We start from the raw sequence: 21,572 nt of genomic DNA on the forward strand, positions 1-21,572 counted from the left end.
CCTCACTCTCTGCAGAGCTGCTAGTTGTCACAGAGATATCACATCCCAACTCAGTGTCAGCAAGGACCACTGATGGCTCACAATGTCCTTCACACACCGCTGAAGGCCTCGCTTCTTTGATGTTTTAGCATTGTGCTCCTCTGTGCCTAGTACAGCTGGACTGAAGCTTGTACACAGTAGACATGAGGGCCCAAAAGTCTTACAGAGGCATTTCTCAGTGCACAAGACATGAAAAATCAAAATCTTTATGGAGATGCTAACTCATTTCAGAAGACAGACTCTTTTCCACATAAGAAAAAGCCTTCCTGCTACACAGCAGACATCCTTTTACATACATACGCACACTCTTTGTGTCCTACCAGCACTTTTTCCACGAGCCACCACCAAAACCTGACATTCTTTACAGAGCACAGAGGGTTACTGTGCTTATCTTTCAGTCCAGAGTGAGATTTTCGGCACTGCATTCTGGCGATATGGTTATCTTGATTAAATCTGACTTCTACATGTCTCCCTCTCCTCCCACTCTGATCCATGCTACTTGTCCTTTTTCCAGCTCAAGTCCCTTGAGAAGAAGAAAATAAAAGCGACACGGGCCCACCATGGAATTTCTTTCTTATTTCCCATACCCATTACACTCATATTTCCAGATGTTGGGGTGTTCATCTTGTTTCCTGAGCCATTTCAAGGTTTATTGACTGTTTAGGAGATGAAAATTGCGCAGCAGGCTCTAGGAGTTGAAAGCTGTTTGTTTACCCTTTGATCAAAACCAAATATTTTTCTACCAGGTAGAATGTACGGTGAGGTGAGATCTTTGAGGTTTCCCTGCAGCAGCACACACACCCAGATTAGTTCTTGCTTTGGCCCTGTGTAAAAGGGAAACCAAGCTGTTCCCAGCCAGGTATTTTTCCAGCTAAGGAGAACACCACTGCCTTTCAACTCAGTCTCAAACCTAAAGAAGGCGTGAAATGGGATTTCTCTGCCCTAATTTTTGTATCTAGAAGTAAAGTATTAAAGCCAGGGCTTGTCACACCTGGCTTCCCACTCTGAAGTAATTTGCTACCCTTGTTTCCTCGTAAAACTTTGGGCCACTTCTCTCCAGTTACATGAGAACATTTGGAGAAAAGACAGTTCTGGGGAGCAGCACTCTGGCAGAGTTTCCAAGGTGGAAGTTCCTGAAGGCTGTTCAGAGCTACTTTGAACTCTCAGTAAAGGAGGTGAAGAGGCCTGGGACTATATGGACTACGTTAATTCTTCCTGGGTCCTCCATCATGACAGAGGGAGAAGCAATGACCACCAACAGGCAGAAGTTCTAAGTATAGGAGCCATTCATACCAAAGAGCTGATATTACCCTTCATGTGGCAAAAATGGCATGTTTGCTTTAGTGCTACATGCTCAGAGTGCAGCAGTTAGGATAGTTTGGAATCTGCAAACCTCAAAAAATGGAGTTTTGCAACATGATAACTTTTCTCTGATGGGTATAATTTGATGGTAGTGAAGCATGTGATAAATAAGGTTATATATATATATTTTATATTTATATGTAAAGTCTTTTGCTAATACCAGATTTTATGCTGCCTGCACAACAACAGTGAAAAATTCCTATAGCAAGGTTGATATTTACCACTTATTGTCTGCAAGCCAGGAAGGCACCATTACAAACAACAACCAGAAGTTTAGATGTGATAAACCAAGTAATCTGATCTCAGTGATTTGAGCAATTTGGATTTTTAAAACCTTTCTGGTCTATTCAACAATTGTAATCAAATGACTAATTTCATGGACCTGATTAAAATGGTAATATTTACTAGTGCCAGGACTAACGTTTTCTACATTAGTATTCAGACAGTTTGTAGGCTGTGTAAACTACTCCCAAAGATAAAATATTTATTCTTGTGTTGGTCAAGTTAAAAATGCAAGTGGTTAATCAGTTGTGTAATTCACATTTCCCTTGCAAATACAAGCACATTATATATAGTATCTGCCAAAAACTCCCTAAAAGGCAAAGATTTGTGTTTTGAATTGAGCAGTAGCTGTAAGACTTTCAGGTAGCTCCATGCCAGATAAGTAAGCTACAGTATGTTTATACTAATAAAGATCCATTTCAGCATGTGCTTAAGATGGAGTATTGGAGCTTAAGAAATGATTCATCTCAAATTAATCCTACTATCTCATGTCATCTTCTATTTTGGAAACAAAGCAAATCTGTGGTAAAATGTGCATGGATATACTGGCTGGTGGCATCCCAAGCAACTGCTGAGATGAATACCCCACATCTTGAAGCAAGACTTGGCATGCTTGAAGGGCAATTTCATTGAATCATAGAATGGTTTGGATTGGAAGAGACCTTTAAGATCACCTAGTTCCAACCCTCCTGCTATAGGCAGGGACAGTTCCCTCTAGACCAGGCTGCTCAAAGCCCCATCCAGCCTGGCCTTGAATGCTTCTGCTGGGGGGAGCATCCACAGCCTCACTGGACAACCTGTTCCAGTGTCTCACTACCTTCACAGTAAAGAAACTGATTCCTAATAACTAGTCTTTATCTACCCTCTTTCAGTTTAAATCCATTTCCCCTTGACACTGCATGCCTTTATAAGAAGTCCTTCCCAGGCTTTCCTGTAATACTCCAGGTACTGAAAGGTTGCTATAAGAGCCTTCTCTTCTCTAGGCTGAAGAGCTCCAGCTCTCTCCATCTTTTTGTTTGCAAAGTATAACTGGCCACCTGTTAATCAAGTCAGTCTGCAGAGCTCAACTGGCTTGGGTACCATCAGCAGCGATAGCACTGTTAGACTCTTGGCTAGCAGTGGATGTGACAAAATACTTACAGAGCAGCCAGACTGCACATGCACACAGAAGATGTGTCCGAATACTTTCCTCTTATCGCATGCCCTCATCTCCCACTGAGACTCTTAGCCTTGCGTTTCTACTTACCTTTCTACCTTCCTCCCACTTCTTACACCAGGATTCTCCCCAGCACTCTTGCCTCGCTTCCTAGGACAGACCTTATCTCAACAGAACCACAGTCTCCCTTCCCTTGCCCACTCCTGCTCTCTGGGGCAGGAGCACAGGTTTTGGGACCAAGTGGGGTCCTGAAGCCAGGCAGAGAGAGGTGACAGACAGCCAAGCAGCCACATGGCATACACATGGGTTGGAGAATTCCTGCCCTGGACTGCCACCCTAGGGTTCTCTGAAAGATGATATAATAGTATATACATAACATATATATAAGATATAATCCAAGCTCCTGCACTTTAGGAAAAGTAGTAGATGTTAATAGCCCATCCTCCTCCTTTAAAGTGGCTTGCAGGTTACCAACCATACACAATTCAGCAACATCTGAACTAGCTAATTGCTATTTGTGTACATAACTAAATCTTCAGGAAGCTTTGTGTCAATCACCGCTTTCAAATCAAGTAGGCAAAGTGCTGCAATTCCTTTTCATGGCAAAGACTTAATGGGATTTTCTTTTTACATGTAGTGGGTTTCTCTGGAGGACAGCCTGTTTTTGTCTTTATTTTTATTTTTATTTAATTTATTATTATTATTATTCTCCTGATCTACTCCAGATTCTCGGAGGGAGCGGCCAAGTCATTTGCTCATTCAGAGGGAACTTCATTTTTCCTTTTCTTTTTCTCAGTTTCTTAATGCTTCAAAGGAGAAAACAGTCTTCTTGGGGATCTACATCTGTATCAGAGTGCTACTGCAGGCTGTCTTTCCTCTCCCTGGCCTGAGGATGTCAGCTGTTGCACACACGAATAGGAACTGCCAGGATGTCATACACACTTACATCCATCTTTTTTCAATCAGCAAACTACGGGTTCTTTTGTCAATGAAATCCCCAGATTTACTCTCTTATCAGTGCTGGCTATCACACTCCAACTCCAGTCCCTGTGTCACCCTGAAACAAAAGGATGTAAAAAGGTGTGATGCATTTTTACCAGCATCTATGAATCTGTCCATGTTTTCTTCATAGTTGAATTAAAGCTGAATTTCAAAAATAACAGGTTTGTGATGTCCTGCACCTACTTGGTTAAATAACCATAATAAGTCCTGCATGGGATGTCTTAATAGATGAAAGCTGGAGCATAACTGAACAATAGCAGGTCCTAAAATCAAAGGTTCTGATCTCTCCCCAAATGTTCAGCATTTGCTTCCTTAGCTGGCAAGGTTAGTTGGAAGCAGAAACTGCTTTACTCGAGACTGAGTTATTGTTTGAACATAATAATCATTGCTGAAAGACTTCATATTGGGCTCACAGATGATCCAAGGCAAAACCAGATGAAATGCACAGAAATTGATGAGCACTTACATTCTTTGGTGTTAGGAGGTGCCAACAAGCATGAGTAGCAAACCATTCCGTATATGTTTCGAGGTCTGTTTTCCAGCATGTAGTAACTGAAATGAAGGGCAAGATGAGGCAAAACAGTGTAAATTAATATAGTGCAACCGAGCACGGTTCAGCAGCAACCAATTATACAGAGATAAAATCATTTAAAAAAAAACCACTTTTATAAGCAATTTGATGCAAAGATAATTTTTTTTTTAAACTGCCTGAATAGAGACAGTGTTTCTCCCTTCTACCCCTAAGAGGCAATTAATCAACTATTAAGCCTACACGACAAGAAGGTATCATTGCCTAAAACAACATTATTCTCCTTGCTGTATTCAGGCTGCATCATACAGCATGCCCTGAAATAAGACTTTTCAGAAGAAGAGAATGTTTTTGAAGCAGGGGTCTTTCAGGCAAGACCATCAGTTGGATACGGTTGTCTGAGTTTCTTCTCAAGCATTATGAGAATAATCTCAGTAACAGAGCCAAATCTAAATAGCAAATGCAGGAAAACACTACCCTTACAGGGACAGATTAGGATTTACAACCATTTGTGTTTTTTTGAAGCTCCATGCTGTACATAAGCCCTTGATCGTGGAGTTACAGCATGATGAAAAAGTTTTCATGGTTTGAACAGGGCTGCCACTAAAGTTAGTCTTGGCAACTGGTTCTACAAGAATTGGATCCACATACAACGTAATGAGTAAAATACATCCAAATCATACACGGTGGATATGCTTCTACAGATCGCTTGCTAAATTTTAGTGAAGAAATCAATAATCACAATCTATTCTATATAGATAAGAAGTCAGCATCATAAACACTAAGTAATAATCTTCTGCTCTTATGCTGTCTATGTATGTGCAGAATGTTTTTTTTCTGGAAAATTTATACATTAGAAAATTACTGCTGAAAATGTCCATCAAAATCAGTTGGGTATTAATGAATGACCCAGCTTATAAATAGGATATACATGAGATTAAGTACATTGAGTCATAGGATGGAGGATGGTGCTTGGAGATAACTAAAAGAACACACAAGCTGAACACAGATCCTCTTTTTGTTGCTGCTGTTTTTATTTTGCTGGCATTGAAAAATTCACCCTCACTCTTCCCTTTGGCTCACGTGCTCCATCTGCCACTCTGCCCTTCTCTCAAGAGAAGAACATTATCTTTTGTCTTTTGTGGGGGTCTGCATAACATTAGGCTACAAAGCAGTTAATAAATAAGCAGTAAATGGCTGCCAAACCACACACACACACACACACACAAAAAAAAAAAAAAAAAAGAGTAGCGGGCCAAAGATACATATAAATCTATAAAGAAAAATACAGGACAGTCAGGATCTACAACCTAATAGCCACAGTGGTTAAGGGAAGATAAACAGCCCTTCTGACAGTTAATTAAAACAAGCTGGTGGAATATTTCTCGGTTTTCACCACAATGCAGAGTGCTGGAGGACAGCAAAGAAAACTGAAGAGGATGTTTATGGGCAAGCAACTGTTCTCCTATGTAAGTAGGAAGTTCTGCAGTTGCAAATATTAATGGTTCACCTCTGAAAGTACTGGTAAGAGATATGCTTCTGGCTATGCACAAATATTTAAAGCAATGCTGGAAGTGTCTGATCTCTTTATATCACTAACTATGGAGAACAAGCAGACCAATGACAAAATCACTAATTTTCATGGTGCTATTCTTGCACTACAAAACCCATTATCTCTCTTTCCTTAGCACTTTTCAGGCTGCTATTTTGAAGTTTTAGAGAGAAAATGTAAAAGTGAAGGCTGGAATGAAAAATGGATGTGTTCTCCTGCTTAACACCATGGTAGTTTAACTTGGACTGATCTTGGTGGTGCCAAGTCACACTTGGAGACTTGATCCCAAAAGAAGAATCTAGAGCATCATGTCTAGGTCTTCCTCTTGCAAGGACCAGGGCACCTGGGAACAAGACAGTGGGACAATCTGCAGAAAGTTAAAGGGAGGTGGCCAGCACATAGGTGGAAGCATCAGCTGCCTTACCCAAAACTGCAGGGAGAGCTTTTATTCCATTAGAAATTCTCTGGCTAAGCACCTAACAGGTCACACCATTGAGGGAAGGGAATCCAAGCATTAACTAATTCCCTCACTCTTTACACTATTTATCATGCTTGAAGTGCTTTGGGATAGGAACATAAGTGGAAGCTTGCAGTGTCCCAGGAGGTTGGGTCTAAGTATCTCCAGAGATCCGAACATTGGTTTTGAAGACTACAGTTTTGGAACTAAGCCTTTACATTCTCCCTGTGTGCTCATCTTTTCCTTAGGCTGCTTTGCTCAGTTGGTGACAGATAGCAAATGGATGAGATGCCCACAGACAGAGACTGCAGTCTGAGGAACGTTATGTGAGGAAAGCCTGCAGCATATTACAAAAGCACAGTCCTCTTAAAATGTAGACCTTAATTTTTCATTGCCTGTGTCTTAGAGGCTCCTTGAGGACCAGAGCCCAGGTGAGGGAGCCCTCTGCTCACTGCCATTTATCCAGGTGATGCTTGGCCTTTCCCTGTGCCACTGGGGCAATGGCAAAGACTAGCCAGCCAGTAATGCCTACCAGCTCTTACACTCTGTGTTTCCCCACCACAACACAGATGGAACTTCTGGGCTCTCCAAGTCACATCAAGAAGGCTCCAGGCCATGTTTCAGCCCATAGTTAATTTATCTTCAGAATTTCACCTCTTTGAACTCAGAGTGAGTGCTTGTTTCTCCTTAACTGCTGGCCATGCTATACCATCCCAGGAGCTGCACACAGCCAGATTCCAGCCCAATTTCTGCTACAGGTTACACCTGTGCAAACACAATGTTTTCAGATTACTCCCCAAGTACCAGCTGTGCAAGCTGATTATTTTCAGCCAGCACCCCACTCCCACCTGGGTGACCTCATTAGTCCTGACAAAACTGCTGCAAAATAGCAACTGTGGCCACTATTTAACTTTCTTGTTCTTTATGATGTATGAGGGGAAGTCAAGAGGGAGTTCTTTTAAAATCACATCATCAGTTTGCTTGGCTGGCAGTTAGACAAGCCCTTCTTTTTATTTGTAAACTGTGAAAATTTCACACAGACTTGCTGATATAATAAACCTGGAGTCTTGCAGTGCCTCTTTAGCAGTTTCCTGTGCTATAAGCTATGCTGCATTTGCAAACTGCACAAAAGCGAATGCTGGGAGTAGGTACACCTCTAAGCTAAAGATGCGTGCAAGCAGAAATTGAAAAGGTAAAGTAAGGTGAGTTTTGCATTAAATAATATTAATTTTACTTACAGAAAAAGAAAAAAAGGTTGCAAAAGCAAATTCATCTTTGGGTTTTCAGACTTTAAAAGGAAATATAATCAATAATACATTAGTAGCATATCTGATGTAGAAAACTGCTTTCTTACAATTGCTATCAAAGTTACACTGAGCTTAATGGGCCATTGAAAAGATGGACTGAATAAAATGGAATCTATTTTAGCTCTTTCAGTGAGCCCTGGAACTTGTTTTTACTCTGTATAACAGCACACGCACCACATTAGCAGCTCCTTAGACCCCTTTCTCTCTGTTGACTAACCATGATTCCTGAGAGACTAACATTGCCTTGGTGAACCTCCTCCTAACAGCTATGTGAGCTAATGCTGTCAGCTACTGACAAAGTTGCCAGCTGGTCATGTTTGGAGAGGAGATATTTTATGTTTCCAAGCACAGACTTTTAGCACCAGCACTACAGGGAATGCAGGGCATCTTCATGGAGCTCATTTGTAGGATGAGATTTTGATGTTAAAGGAGTATTTTGCAGCTCTCTGGGCAAAGCAAATGTCTGTGGTTGAATCCTTACCCTGGGAGACAAGGCCCACACTCTGCATCGTTCTCTTGATCGCCTGGTGTCAGGACAGTGGCTCGAAAAAATCCCTCGCAGTCTTTGTGTCTTCTGCATATCTGGTAACCTCCTCTAGAAAACTTCTCTGATGGGCAGGGAATGCAGCCATAGTCCTCATCTTTGGTGCCGTACCCACATGTCTGCAACAATAGAAAGTCATTAGAAGACAGGCTTGTGCTGTATAGTGGCTTGTAGGAAAGGGAAAGTAGCATGATGTGGCATCAAGCTCTTTAATGTCTGTCCCAGGAAGATCAGGAAAGTATATAAGGATGTTATACTCTGCCCCCTGAGGGGGAACAAGAAAGCTGGAGCATTGTACTCCTTAAAAGTGACCCCCTTGGGCTATTTAAACTATGTTGCAGTCTTGGATGTGAGTTTCAGCTGTTGTTCACATAAAGAGCAAACTGTAATTGGAGAGCAGTGAAGAAAATTACAGGGGAAGCAGTTTCAGCAGGGTTACTGGTGATCTTGCTTTCATGACATGTGAGGCCACAAGGGCTGCTAGAAAAAGTAAGGTTTGCATGAGGTTTGGTAACCTCTAAGCACACATGTGCTGGATGAACATCGTGTTTAGATTAAATAAAACTGGCATGAAGTGGTTATTATTCAAACATCCTTGATCAGAACTACCAACTGTGTGAAATACTTGCAATGGGATGTTTATCCCATTAAAACCAAACAGGATTTCAGTACTTTATTTTTTAATATGCAACAATTATCTGCTATAAATCAAATGGTTACTTAGGAACCATAATTTAAAATGTGGCAGAAGCTTCCAAGTTCCTCTAGTGCCAAAATATCTTAGCGGGAGAGCAAAATTAAATTCTCTGTGTGGGGGCCAGCGAGCATGCCAGAGTAACCTATTTATCACACAATGCGAGAACGGCACTGTCAGATTTTAAATAGCTGGTGAGATGAGAATGTACTGGCAGAGAATGTGTGTGAAGCTTTATGTTACAATGCTTTTAAGTCAATGAATTTTAACAGCCAGGGCCTGGGATTTGGCTTATGGATGTATATGGGTGCATGGGGCCATGCTCCCACAGCAACCTTGTACACAAGTGCTCCCATGTCAGGAAGGTGTGGCCTCAGTGGCACATTGCTCAAGAATCTGTTTCTTTCTTTGTTTTCTCTCATATCAAAGCACCACCACCGTGTAACAGAACATTTGTTTTTAGGCAGAACTAATTGCATTTTCCATCCTAAAACTTCCCACCAGCTTGCTCAGTATGGGAGTGTCTTGTGTTGCAGACCAAGTACATCTTGAGTCCTCTTGGTCACCCCACAAAAGTCATATCAGGAGCTCAACACGTGTCCCCCAAACAGCAGAGTGAATTGAGATGCTAAAGTTACCATGTATGGCTCTTCACCCGGCTCACATTTGGGGCAGTCGTGGCACATGCCAGTGGTTTGGTTGTAGTATTCGTTCTCACCGCAGTTGGAATATTCAGCACTGGCAGAGTACACCAAGGAAACCTGCACCAGAGACATTGAGTTGTTAGTGTCAGTGCTACCACACCCCTCCTGCACGCTTTGTTCCCACCCCTTGTCTAGTCACTACACTAGGGCTGGCATTGTACCAGAAAACATCCTTAAACCTATCTGGGATGGAGGAGGTTATGGATTTCAGATGAATGACCTTTGTGCATGTTATCACAGCTGCTCCTCAAAATACTGAAAGCTGTGGTTCCCAATCTGTTAATTCTCCTGTTACCTAGCACAGTAAACGCATAAGTTTATGCCCTTACCCCTCACAATATTAATGAGTGTTCAAGAATATAACTACAAAGGGCAACCATAACAACCTGAGATAATGAGCTGCCTCAATCACAGCACGGCTGTGTTTCATGTGACACATCAGCCTGGTGGGCCAGAGCAGATGTCCTTTGTACTTCTGCTCCATTTTAGCTCCTTCTCCTCCACCCTCCTCCTCAGTGACCTCTCCCACATTGGGAAATAGACATTTAGACAGATGTTCCAATCTAGGCAGCACTGAAAGAGATGCTTGGGAGCTGCTTAGACTGGAAACCAATTATTGTTTCAAAGTCCAGTGCTCAGTCACCTGTAGATGTGACTTGGCAATTCATAGATGCTTGCAAAGACTCAAATGGCCTCCATTATCTCCATGCACTGGAAATACCTACAAGCATGTAGATACCTACCACCAGAAAAGGGAACACGTGAGTCCATTTACGTTCACCCAGGTGAGCCATGTTCTCTTGATATTTTACCTAAAAAGATAGAATTGATGATTGTTTATGAATAGTATTAAATATGGGCATATGTTGCCAAAATAAGAACAGTAGGACTCATCATCAAAACACGGATTATATGGGAGCAATGCCCAGAGTTATACACAGATCTAAAGAAAAAGGGGTGAGATGTGCACGTGCGCTCCCACACGCACTGTGCATCTGCCTTTCTGAGAAAGCATGAAGCAGCCTGGTCTTGCAAATCGGTCAGAGATGAAGAGTGTGCCCTGAATTCTGGCACTTCTTGGGCTTAATGAGAAATCCTCCTGTGGAGGAACCGAGAGCTGCATCCTGACCACTAAATAAAAGAGGACTAGGGGGGCAGTAGATAACCCTGGCTTGTGTCCTTGAGACCACTAGCTCAAGTTTGTCTAGGAAAGGTCCAGATGAAGCATCAAAAAGGAGAGCCAAGGAGTGAAATGATGGCCATCATCACAAGCAGATGTTACACCAGGGCTGCCTTCAGCAGCAAGCCTTGGTTATGGTTCATTCCTGATAAGCAGGTTGTTGATATAAGAGGTTAAACTCAAGGAGGAAGCTAAACTCTGTATTTTAAGTGCTATTACAATGGCTGGAGAAAAATAAAGGCTGTGATCTCTTGTAAACACACGTGCTAATTTATTTCATTTCTTCAAATTCAGTTCTATGAATAACTTTGAATAAGAGCTAATGTTACATATTCATGTACTGGATTTCATTCTAAGGGATAAAATTCGACAGGAAAAAGAGGCACAAATTGTTTTGTATGATACAACATATTAAATGGTATTGTTAGAGTGCATACTTTGCCTTAGGGATTTTACAGCTTCAAATTGCAAACGTTTGCAGCACTTTAGTCCTTATAGATATGAGCTGCTCTTTAAATTTTCCCGGTCTCAGATTCTGCAAGGTTTTAGGCTCTAAGAAGAGTACTATTACTGCTTTGTGCCACACTTAAGCATACGATCTATGTTAGAGCAGCACTTCAGTGTTCAAGATAGTCACTAACGTTTACACTTTTAAACACTAAATGGATTAAGTAAAGTTGTATCATGCCAGCATCAAGCTGGAAACTTGCTTTATATGTTCCTTCTAGCAATTGGGCTAGCTGAGACAGGTAACTGGATGGGTGGGTGGACAAACTGAGTTATGAGTATATTTTTTTCTGCAGGAAATTGCACTTTGAAACCTAGAAACAAAAGAGAATCAGAGATAAATTGTCCTAAATCTGGAGGTGAGAGATGGAAAACAGTCATGCCATTGCATGAACTGTCAAACACTTAAGTTGGACAAAGGCTTTGGCTATGACAGTATAGTTACTTGGAAAAGTTCCAGGGACATAATCTTCACACATATGTCTGTTAAACTGAATCCTAATTATAAAACAGCTTGTTCAACTTCAGCTATGAATATTATCAAGGCTGTTTCCACAGTGGCATTGCGAAGTCATCACATTTATTATAAATTGGATATGGACCCAAATTTTCACTAGGGAAGTCTGAATATTCAACGTCACACTAAAAACTTGTTTTACAGCAAAAACATGCTTCACTGGCTTTCGAGGCACCCAGATGTTTACTGTTTCAGGTACTTATATGCAATCATAGCCAGATTTGAAAAATGGAAATGAAGAAGTCTAGCCCATTAATGTACAGTACAATATTCTCCATCCATTTGGTATTTATTTACACAAAATGTTGAAAGTGTCAAGTTATACATACATACATACATACAATATTTTTCTCTTTCTATATAAATATACATGTGGGGGTGCGTTTTGTGTGTAAACATGCATTTTTTTCCTTGCATTCTATTATACACAGCAATACGTCAAACATATGGCAAATAGTTTTTATCTGTAAAAAAACAGAACAATTCAAAGTGCTGAATATGGCCAGGTAAGAATACGAGGGGAGATTTCTTTCCCCATATTGGAAAACAAAATGTTAAATTTAATTATTCACCCGCATATTCAAATATGCTGCCTTAAAGTGGTGTTACTTTCTAATCTGTGAGTATGCATGTTGTTTTTTATTAATGCGTACTTCATTTTCATAGTGCACAGGAGTGGGGAAAAGCAGATGTAGGAGGTTTCTGGCAGTAGGGATGTAGGTAGCTCCTCCCTCACTACAAGAAAGACATTGAGGCCTTGGAACGAGTCCAGAGAAGGGTAACAAAACTAGTGAGGGGTCTGGAGCACAAGTCTTAGGAGTGGCTCAGGGAGCTGGGATTGTTTAGCCTGGAGAAGAGGAGGCTCAGGGGAGACCTCACTGCACTCTACAACTTCCTGAAGGGAGGTTGTGATGAGGAGGGGCTTGGCCCCTCCTTGGAAAAACTTTTTTTCCCTCAGAGAGTGGTCAGGCACTGGAATGGCTGCCCAGGGAGGTGGTGGAGTCACCATCCCTGGCAGTGTTCAAGAGGCGTCTGGATAAGGAGCTATGAGAGATGGTTTAGTGGCTTGTGGTAGCAATGGTAATGGGAGGATGGTTGGACTAGATGATCTTGTAGATCCTTTCCTACCTTGTGATTCTATGATCCTATGATTCTTCATTGTAGGTACTGAAGCATGTGTAGGAAATCCAGATTAAAACATGTACCGTTGAAAAGAAATCATTTTGCACAACCTTTCTGGCCCTCCACCACACATGATTTTTGGGAAAGCTTTATGCTGTTTTTTTCCTACAAATTCAGTCCTTCTTCAAGTGCATGTAAATATCAGGTGCAGCAATACATCAGTGGAAGAATTATCATCAGCTGAAGAACACTTCATTATAAAAATCAAGAATTAACCAGCATGGAGTGATGTCAGCCTGCCTTTTTCAACTAACAGAAATGACGGTCCCGTAGAATGGCAAGCAGTGATCAACAGAAAGGAGCTGGAAGTGTATTTTTGGAGGGATTACACAATAGCTCCTAAGCAATATGGGATTTCCAACAGCTCAGCCAGTGAGCCCTTCATACACCCTGACTTGTGCCTTGGCTGAGGACAAGCGGGTGTCTGGAGAGGAGGTATAAAACACAGGCTTGGGTCTCTGCGGATCAGGTGTGCAACACAGCAAGTCTCAGCTTGACTAGAGGGGGTTGCTAATTACAGCCATATTTGCCTTTCAGGGCATATTCGTTAATAACTGTTAGAAATACGCACAGAGGCTGACAGGAAAAGGAAGACTATTTTGCCAGTGGCAACCACAGTAAGAGGTGCTAGAGACTCGCTGTCTCAGCTTCTCTCCAGGAGACTGTGAGGGACAGGTTTGGCCTGGGGGAATAGGAAAAGAGATGCCTGGGTCCCTGTCACTCAAGTATTTCTCTTCCCAGATGAAAGGTCCTTCTGTACAGTCTTTGCGGCATCTTACCATGGACCGGCAGGTACACATAAATAGATAAATATATACATATGTCCCCAGGCAGAAAATGCTTGGTTCATTCTGTCTGAAGGCAAAAAAAAAAACCAGTATTCGCTGTAGTCAGCCTTTGAATTTAATTTACTTAGATAATTAGATAGTACTGCCACTATGTTTACAGTATCCATGAGCAAATGGAGTGAATAAGTAGAATACGCAAACAGTGAGGTTACTGTAGTTGGTGGTCTAAGCTAAATAGCTTTCAATAAATGGCCTTAACTGTTATTTTAGTTCTGTGGCTTCTGTATTAACATAGCATAAAAACTGATTTCCTGTCATTAAGATTTTTTGTTTGTCTGTTTAAAAAGAAACTAGTGAAAAAAAGGAGAAAAAGCCCATGGATCAAGGTACAGAAATCTGTGATTTATGCTGCAGAGAATGGGTTTTTGGTGTTTCTGTATTTCTTTAATTTCATCACTAATGTAGATACACTTCAAGGATGCAAATCTTGACTTCACAAGAATAAAGGCACAACAGAGAGCTTTGCCATTTTGATATTTCTGTACACATACAGACATATTCTGGGCAGGAAAACGAGAGAGGAAGTTTTGTATAAAGAAAAGGAGGGTAGATCATTATGAACTTCACAGGTGCCATCAAAAAATTCAGTGCCTGTTTGAGTTCCCAAGGTTTACGAGAGGAACCTCGTGAACCACCTTCTTGCAGATTATCACAGTTTCTCACATGTGCGTGGTAGATAATCTTTGTCTGCTCCGATGCTGCTAAATCCTTCTTAGCTGAGATAAGCATATAATCCTCACTGCAGGGCCTCATCAGTTTCAGAGTTCAGCAGCAGAGTTCAGTTTGGCTCCGGCCTCGCAAAAACAAAGATGTGGTTTGAATTTTCCTTTCGGAGAGAAAGAGGCATCTCGGAACACATCACTGAATGACAATGATGGCAGTGCGAGCTTGGAGAGAGAATAAACTTAGAAAACTATAAGCAAATGAAAACACAGAGACTATGAAGAAAGCTATTGTGTAGTCTTGGTTACAGTTTGTATTATTGTGAGCTCCAGAAAAAAACAACAAAAACAGTGCACAGAACAATAATGCATCTGCAGGATAAGATGAACTACGCACTTTCCAGTATCTACTTTATATCACTTTGACCTTATAAATACACCTTAAGAATTACCTCAGAGAAAGATACAACTCTGTCCTTCCTTTTACCTGAAACATCAAAAAGAAGCTACAAGAGCTCAAGCTACACATACCTCTTTAATTGCCTCTGTGATCTGGTACCTCCATCAGAAAAATAATTAACTCCTTGGGCATAGCAACAAGACATTTTCCTGTGGGAGTTGTGTTGACTACAGGGGACATCAGAGATTCCTTAATTTGCCAATGGGGACAATGCATGCTGAAGATGTGGGGGCTATTAAGACTAATAAAGAGCTATCTGTCTCCTCACAGACTGGCTTATCTGGAAACTACATCTGGAAGTCTGTACCCAAAGCTGTTTTCTCATCTTACACATACATACATGTTGGTTCTCGTGTAGGCAGGTCATCAGCTTTCTGAAAATGTTTTCAGGAAGAAAAACAAAAGAATAAAAGATATGACACAGGAAAAAAAAAAACAACAAACACAAAAGAGAGAAAGAAATAAAGGCCTCCCCTTACATGTTTTTTATACGCAGCTTGTCTACTTGTGGAAATGGGGGCACCAATTAGGTGCAAGCATCCCCAGCCCACTTCAGAGGTGCTACTTCTAGGAAGTCTGGCGTCTTGGTGGGGAAGTGACAGAGCAAGGATAAGGTCCTTAAAATTTCTGGATGCATAGGCAGCTACTGCAGCTCTCCTATCAGTGCTATTTCGTGCACAAAAATGGCCATGAAGGCAAAAACGTGAGCAGAGATGTGCACTTTCCCCATGTCAAAAGGCTGCCTTGACCCTTAGGCTAAGTCATGTGATCTCTTTTGTTTTCTATAATTAAAAAAAAATAATAATAATCTGGGATTTGTTCTAACACACAATTACCAAAAATAAAAAATAAAAACAAAAATAAAATACCCAGCACCCTCATGTCTGCAGTAGAGGAAAAAATCTTGACTTCTTTTGACCAGCCCCCATGAGGATTTTCCCCAGCAGGAGAGGCTTCCTTTCAACCTTCCCCAAACCAAAGTGTTTCGAAGAAGGCTTTCATAAAGACTTCTCTTTTATTTTGAGCCCCTTCTAATGCCTGCCAGGAAGTGTTACAGCACATTCTTCCCAGCTTGCTCACTTCCTTGCTCAGTTGGATTTGGTGGGCCATCTTGTACAAAAGACCAGCAGTGGGCAGGGGGAGAGTTGCCTCAGGGACTCAAACTAGCTCACAGCTGCCAGAGGGCACTGGAGTTTTCCACAGGAAAAGACACAGGACAGACCTAGATGAACTGTAAGTAAGCATATCAGGATTCTTGATCAAACAACCCCAGTGCAAGAATTAACAAGGAACTGCACTCATACTCTGCTGTGTAAAACCAGGGCCGCATCAGGTTGTGCTTCTTACAGGACTTGGCTTTGTCTGAGGAACAGAATGCTCACTTTTAGTACTGCACTTCCAGGGGTGAGCTGAACTTTAGATTCAGAAGCTCTCCTTAATTCCTAAGACATGTGCAACCTCCCATTTGGAGCAGAAAATCAGCAGGCTATTAGGAAAATACAAACCACCGAAGCAATGATGATTGTTTTTCTAACATCTTTTCCTTTTTATAGGGCTTTACACTTTCTAGATGACAGATAACATAATGAGAGCAGTCTGAGCTTTGGCTTGCATTATAAAGATCAACAAGGATCTTTGCTTCTGTTCTTCAGGGTCCAATCCTGTGAGCTGCTGAGCACTTTCAAGCCTGATGGTATTTAAAAAGCAGATAAGTTTTAGAGTTTTTAGAAGAAACAGATATCCTTTACAGACTATAACTGTTGATTGACAGTATAGAGGTGGAGAAATTTAGAAACACTTTACTGGAATAAATTGAGTTGAAAACCTACAGTGACCATCAGTGGAATTCACAGAAAACGTAAATAGCACAGAAACCCTATAGTGACCATCAATAAATCATGTCTGTTCCTAGCTCTGCAGTACATTTGCATTTCTTAGCTAAAAGCCAGAAAAACTGTTAAGAGAGCTCAAACCACAGTTGTTTTTATTTTCCATGGTTTGCATGAAAACATCTGAACTGCTGCATCCCAGATGGATGTGGAATAGCAGCAGTGGGCTCTTCAAAGGGTGAGCCTCCCAGGAACAGGTTACCACACGCAAAAGGATGTCACCAGCATGGTCCTAGCCACCAACTTCTTGCCCTTGCAAGTGCATTAAGCAACACTGGAGCCTCTTGTTTTCAACAGGCTTCCATTTCGCAGACAAAGGGATATATTTGCTGCCAACAAGCATTATTTTTTGATTATTCTCCTTTTTACATAACTGTGTTTGAAGGGGATTTATTGCTCTTGCAGACTAAAGGCTGGCCGCATATAAATTCAGAGTTATATCCCAAGCTTCCTGGGCCACCATTGTCATTGGGAAAAGCAGGGAAAGGGAGCAGGCCTGGGGGAGCTCTTAGATGAGAAAAGGGCCCACACAAGCAGTAAGGCCACAAAGTGCCTGAAGGGCATGGTGGCTGGGGGCATTGCTCTGGGTGGTGCTCAAAGAGCTGCCCCTGTGAGCTTCATCCATCCACTCAGCTCATGGGTGTGGGTCCCACCTGTGGGGACAAAGAGAGGATGCAGCCTCAAGGCAAGAACGTGGCTCCCAGTGCAAGGCAGCAGGGAGGAACGTGCTGGAGCAGCCAAAGCCCAGTGTCTGTGGGCAGTTATGAGCTGAGGCCTGCTGAGGCTGCTGGCTGCGCCCACCAGTGGGTCTACCCAAGGAGGGAACACCACCATGTCTTAACTGCAGCCCAAGTCACAGCCCACTCCACACTCATGCCCACATAAACTGCATGCTTACAGGCATATATGAGTACACAAAGACTTCTATTTTACACCCACACACTCTCCAAATGCTGGCTGCCCCTCAGATCAGATGAAGGCCTGATGGAGACAAACCTTTCTGCTTCACAGAGGCACAGTTAGAAAGTGAAGATGAGAAAATGGCTTCCTTCGCTGCAGTACTTTCTCTATTGACTTGATAGTCATAAAATCTCTTCACAAATTCTCTGAGACCCTCATTTTTATTTTTAAATGAAGGTGTTTACATTCCTAATTAAGAACCATGTTAAGCCTAGTGGTACCTTATCTGATAAACCTGTTACTAAGCTATGTCAAGCTGAGCCTTTCAAGGGAGCAAGCTGGTTTTAAAAACTGGTTGTCCTCTGGGCTGGAAATGTGCATCCAAGAGCCTGCAATTAACTTGGGTTAATTACAAAATACCAGAAATGTAATAGTGTATTTAAAAATACATCACAGGTGTTAATGACCTTTTTTTTGGTTGTTTTTCCCCCCTTTTCTCCCCCTGCCCTGCAGGAGCTTACAGGATGTCACTGCCTTCCCAGTTAACATACCCCCAACTCCACAGGTGTTAAACACTGTTTTCTCTCATGTGGTGGGACTGATTAGCATAATAAGGTTGATCTGAGAGTCCCTGCTTCCATCTTGCAGTTAGTATGGCTTACAGTGCTTCTTTTGGACCTGCTGAAGGAGTTTGGTCTGAGATCTGTTTGATGTACCCAGATACTAAATACATCAGCCAGTCTAAAGAAAGGGATCACTTCTCTCTACATACCTGCTCCCCCTCAATCCACCAAAGCCAGTGCACACACACATACTGCAAACTTCTTGACACCACTAACAGCTGTGCTACGGAAAATACAAGCTCATGAGACTAAATACACGACCTCCTTCCCAAGGAAGAACAACCTTGCAACTGTACCCTGTGTACTTTAATTGGAATATTACCTTCCAGCTTGGTACGCTCAGCAAATTTTCATTGAAGTTTGCAACTTCTTACATATTTTGGAAAGTAGGCAGGAGCTTTCAGTTCAGTAAATCCTTCCCTGACATGACCTATAGTTCTGTGCTTGCTCATTTTTGATACGGTGGACAATGTCACAATGCTTTATTGAAGTCCACATTGCCTATGGCACCAGCATCCATTTAGAAATTAAAGCTTCCTGTCAAGGATAACATAGGAGCCTGGTTTAACCTAGCAAGATCACATTGTATTGTGCATCTAAATGAAGTCTCTAATTCTTTTACGATTTAACAAAAGACATAGTTGTATTTATTTTGCAAGAAACACTAACAAAACTCTTGAGCTATTGACCCCAAAAGTAGCTGGGAAGGGAAGAATATCCTCAGCATTAAGGTACTATCATCCAAAAGTTTTGTATAAATAACATCCCCCTTGCAAGCCTCACTGCTGAAAGCATATGAGGCAAACCACAAGGCAGCAGGGCATGAGAAGGATGAATGACTGCGGGTCTCACCGGCCTACATATGCAGTGGCTGTGAGAGGTGTCATGTTGGAGGAGAGGAGCTGAAAGGTGAAAATGTATGCTGGCAAAGACTGACTGGGAAGTTATGCGGTGGTACAACTCCTCTATGCTCCGAGGAGAAACAGAGATTTTTATCACTCGTATGTGCATTTATTTCCTCATCCCATTCCAGTGACATGATCTCAAGAAAACATGAAGATGTGGTTTTAAAAGTATTACCCTATCCTGATGCAGAGGTGATATGGGGGAAACATGGCAGAACACTATGGGAAAAATGAAGAAGATAATATTCAAATAGAATTCAAGCAACGGTGAACATCATGGCCTTGCAATCTTGAGTTCTGCAACCTAGATTTATAGTTATGTGCATCTTTTTAAATTTAGATTCATCTGAAGCTGCTGTTTGATGGAAGAGCCTTTGTGTAAGCTAAGAGTGTGAATGTAACTTTGAACCGGATTGTAGATTTTATAGTATATAGGAAAAATGAGACAAGGACAGGAAAAGGAAATCTGGGAAGCAGTGTCAGTCCTATGATGTCTAGAAGAGAAAGATCCAATGAGAGGGAAAAAAAAAAAAAGAAAAAAGAAAACAAACAAACAAAAAAAAAGTTTAAAGTTATTCCCAGAAATACCAAATATGCTCAAATAAATCTTGGAATGATCTGTCCTGGTACAAACCAGCAGGTAACACATTTTCCTACCAGATGACAAGGGACGTAGCAAATAAACACAGCTCCTTCCAGCTGCCTCAATATTACATGTAACATCTGGTCAGTCTTGAGACATTTTGGATTTGACTGTCCTTTAAAAATGAGAACTTCCTACAGTTTCCCTCAGAAACTCTTAAATGCAAAGTGTCAAATGCAAATTTAAGTTGCATGCAAACTATCCTCCCCATAAAACACGTCTGAACAGATTTAACACTGTCCCTCCAGTGGTTAAGTTAATGTTGTGATTTCATATTTCCCATATGAGTGTTTTCTTTATGTATGCTACAAGTGAAGGTTTGCAGAGCTCTATTTCCCAAACCAGACCTCGACTCCACTGGGGGGCAGCACATTAGCACATATATTAACGCTGGGAAGCACCGTTTGCTTCCCAGAAGGCAGGTTTTCCTAGAGGAATGTTCAGCTATTATGTGAAGTTTCGCTTAATGGAACAAATACACACGAAAAGATCCCTACAGTGAATATCTCTTCTTATACGTGCTGTTAGATCACTGGATTGTTAGCTAAGCAATCAACACTAAACCTGAGAATGAAACCAAGTCTGAAAGTACAGAGCGAGTTTAAAGATAAACTATTTATTGGCACCAGGATCAACAGATTCTAAATTAGCTACAAAGCTGCAGGGAATAATGATATGTGAAGTCAGGTTTTTTTTCTTTTTTTTTCTTTTTTTTTTTTCTTTTTAATTCTTAGCCCCTCGGGAGATTTGGGATGGTTTGATGTTCATCTGGAGACTTGACAAAATTCTACAGAAACTTAATAGCCTGCCAACATGGGTGGTTGCTGCTCGAAGGCATTTTAACATGGCAAAGGTCCTGTCTATGCACTGCAGACCTGCATCACTTAAAGGCAGCTTGGAATGACATGAAAACAGGAGCCGCGCAGTGTCAGGACCCCGCACGCAGCATTGTGAAGGTAACGTGCGCGTATCCCCGCTTTCCCCGGGCAGCCAAGGTGTGGGAGGAATCCATTTGGCCTTTAATTATTCTTAGCACCGCCTAAATGTTAAACCCCACAAGGTGATACCACGCCTATATACCAAGGCTTGGGTGGGACACAGCTCCTGCCTCCTGGTTAGAACAGAAATGAAGACCGGAGGGTGAGTTGATGCTGGATTAAAGCAGGAATCAGAGCAAAAGTCTGGGCATGGAGCTGAAGGGAGGCAGGCATGACAGGCATGCATCCAGAGCGAGAAGCCTGGGCCAGAGCAGGGCACGAGGCTACAAACAGGAGAGGGGAATCTGGTGTAACTGGAAGGCAGCAGAGACAAGCACAGGTTGTTGTTCCCCTTTGGTGGGGTTCCACTTGCTAATCATCACCATCTCTCAGCCAGCTGGGAGATGGCTGCTGTGTAGAACCTGGGTTATGTAACTCTTGAAAATGGCACAGGGCCTCTAGGGTTGGAGGCAATGCCAGTCTCCTGTGAGCAAACCACAAAGGCTTTGGGAAGCAGAAGTGAAGCCATGCTGTGCAGAGGGGCAGGATGGGGAAGAGGATGAGTCTTAAACCATCCTTGTGATGATGTTCAAGTCTCTACTTGAAGGCACGTGAGAAGATTGCTCCACAGAGAGCAGTGATGTCTGCCCT

General features: G+C 41.9%; 1 protein-coding gene across 4 annotated transcripts in view; it reads right to left on the reverse strand.

Moving 5' to 3' along the window:
- EDAR (ectodysplasin A receptor) overlaps positions 1 to 21,572 on the reverse strand; it is a 69,085-nt gene that overhangs the window by 17,325 nt on the left and 30,188 nt on the right. For all 4 annotated transcript variants that reach the window (XM_015849640.3, XM_032441979.2, XM_085552170.1 and 1 more), the window contains exons 2-5: positions 10,372 to 10,440; positions 9,563 to 9,685; positions 8,168 to 8,349; positions 4,308 to 4,393 (exon numbers count right to left, since the gene is read on the reverse strand). In XM_015849640.3, the coding sequence (XP_015705126.1) occupies positions 4,308 to 4,393; positions 8,168 to 8,349; positions 9,563 to 9,685; positions 10,372 to 10,422 (442 nt within the window). In that variant the 5' untranslated portion in view covers positions 10,423 to 10,440. The remainder of the gene's footprint in view (positions 1 to 4,307; positions 4,394 to 8,167; positions 8,350 to 9,562; positions 9,686 to 10,371; positions 10,441 to 21,572) is intronic.

Source organism: Coturnix japonica, chromosome 1, assembly GCF_054131305.1.
Source record: "Coturnix japonica strain WE chromosome 1, WE-NBRP24, whole genome shotgun sequence".
NCBI lineage: Eukaryota > Metazoa > Chordata > Aves > Galliformes > Phasianidae > Coturnix > Coturnix japonica.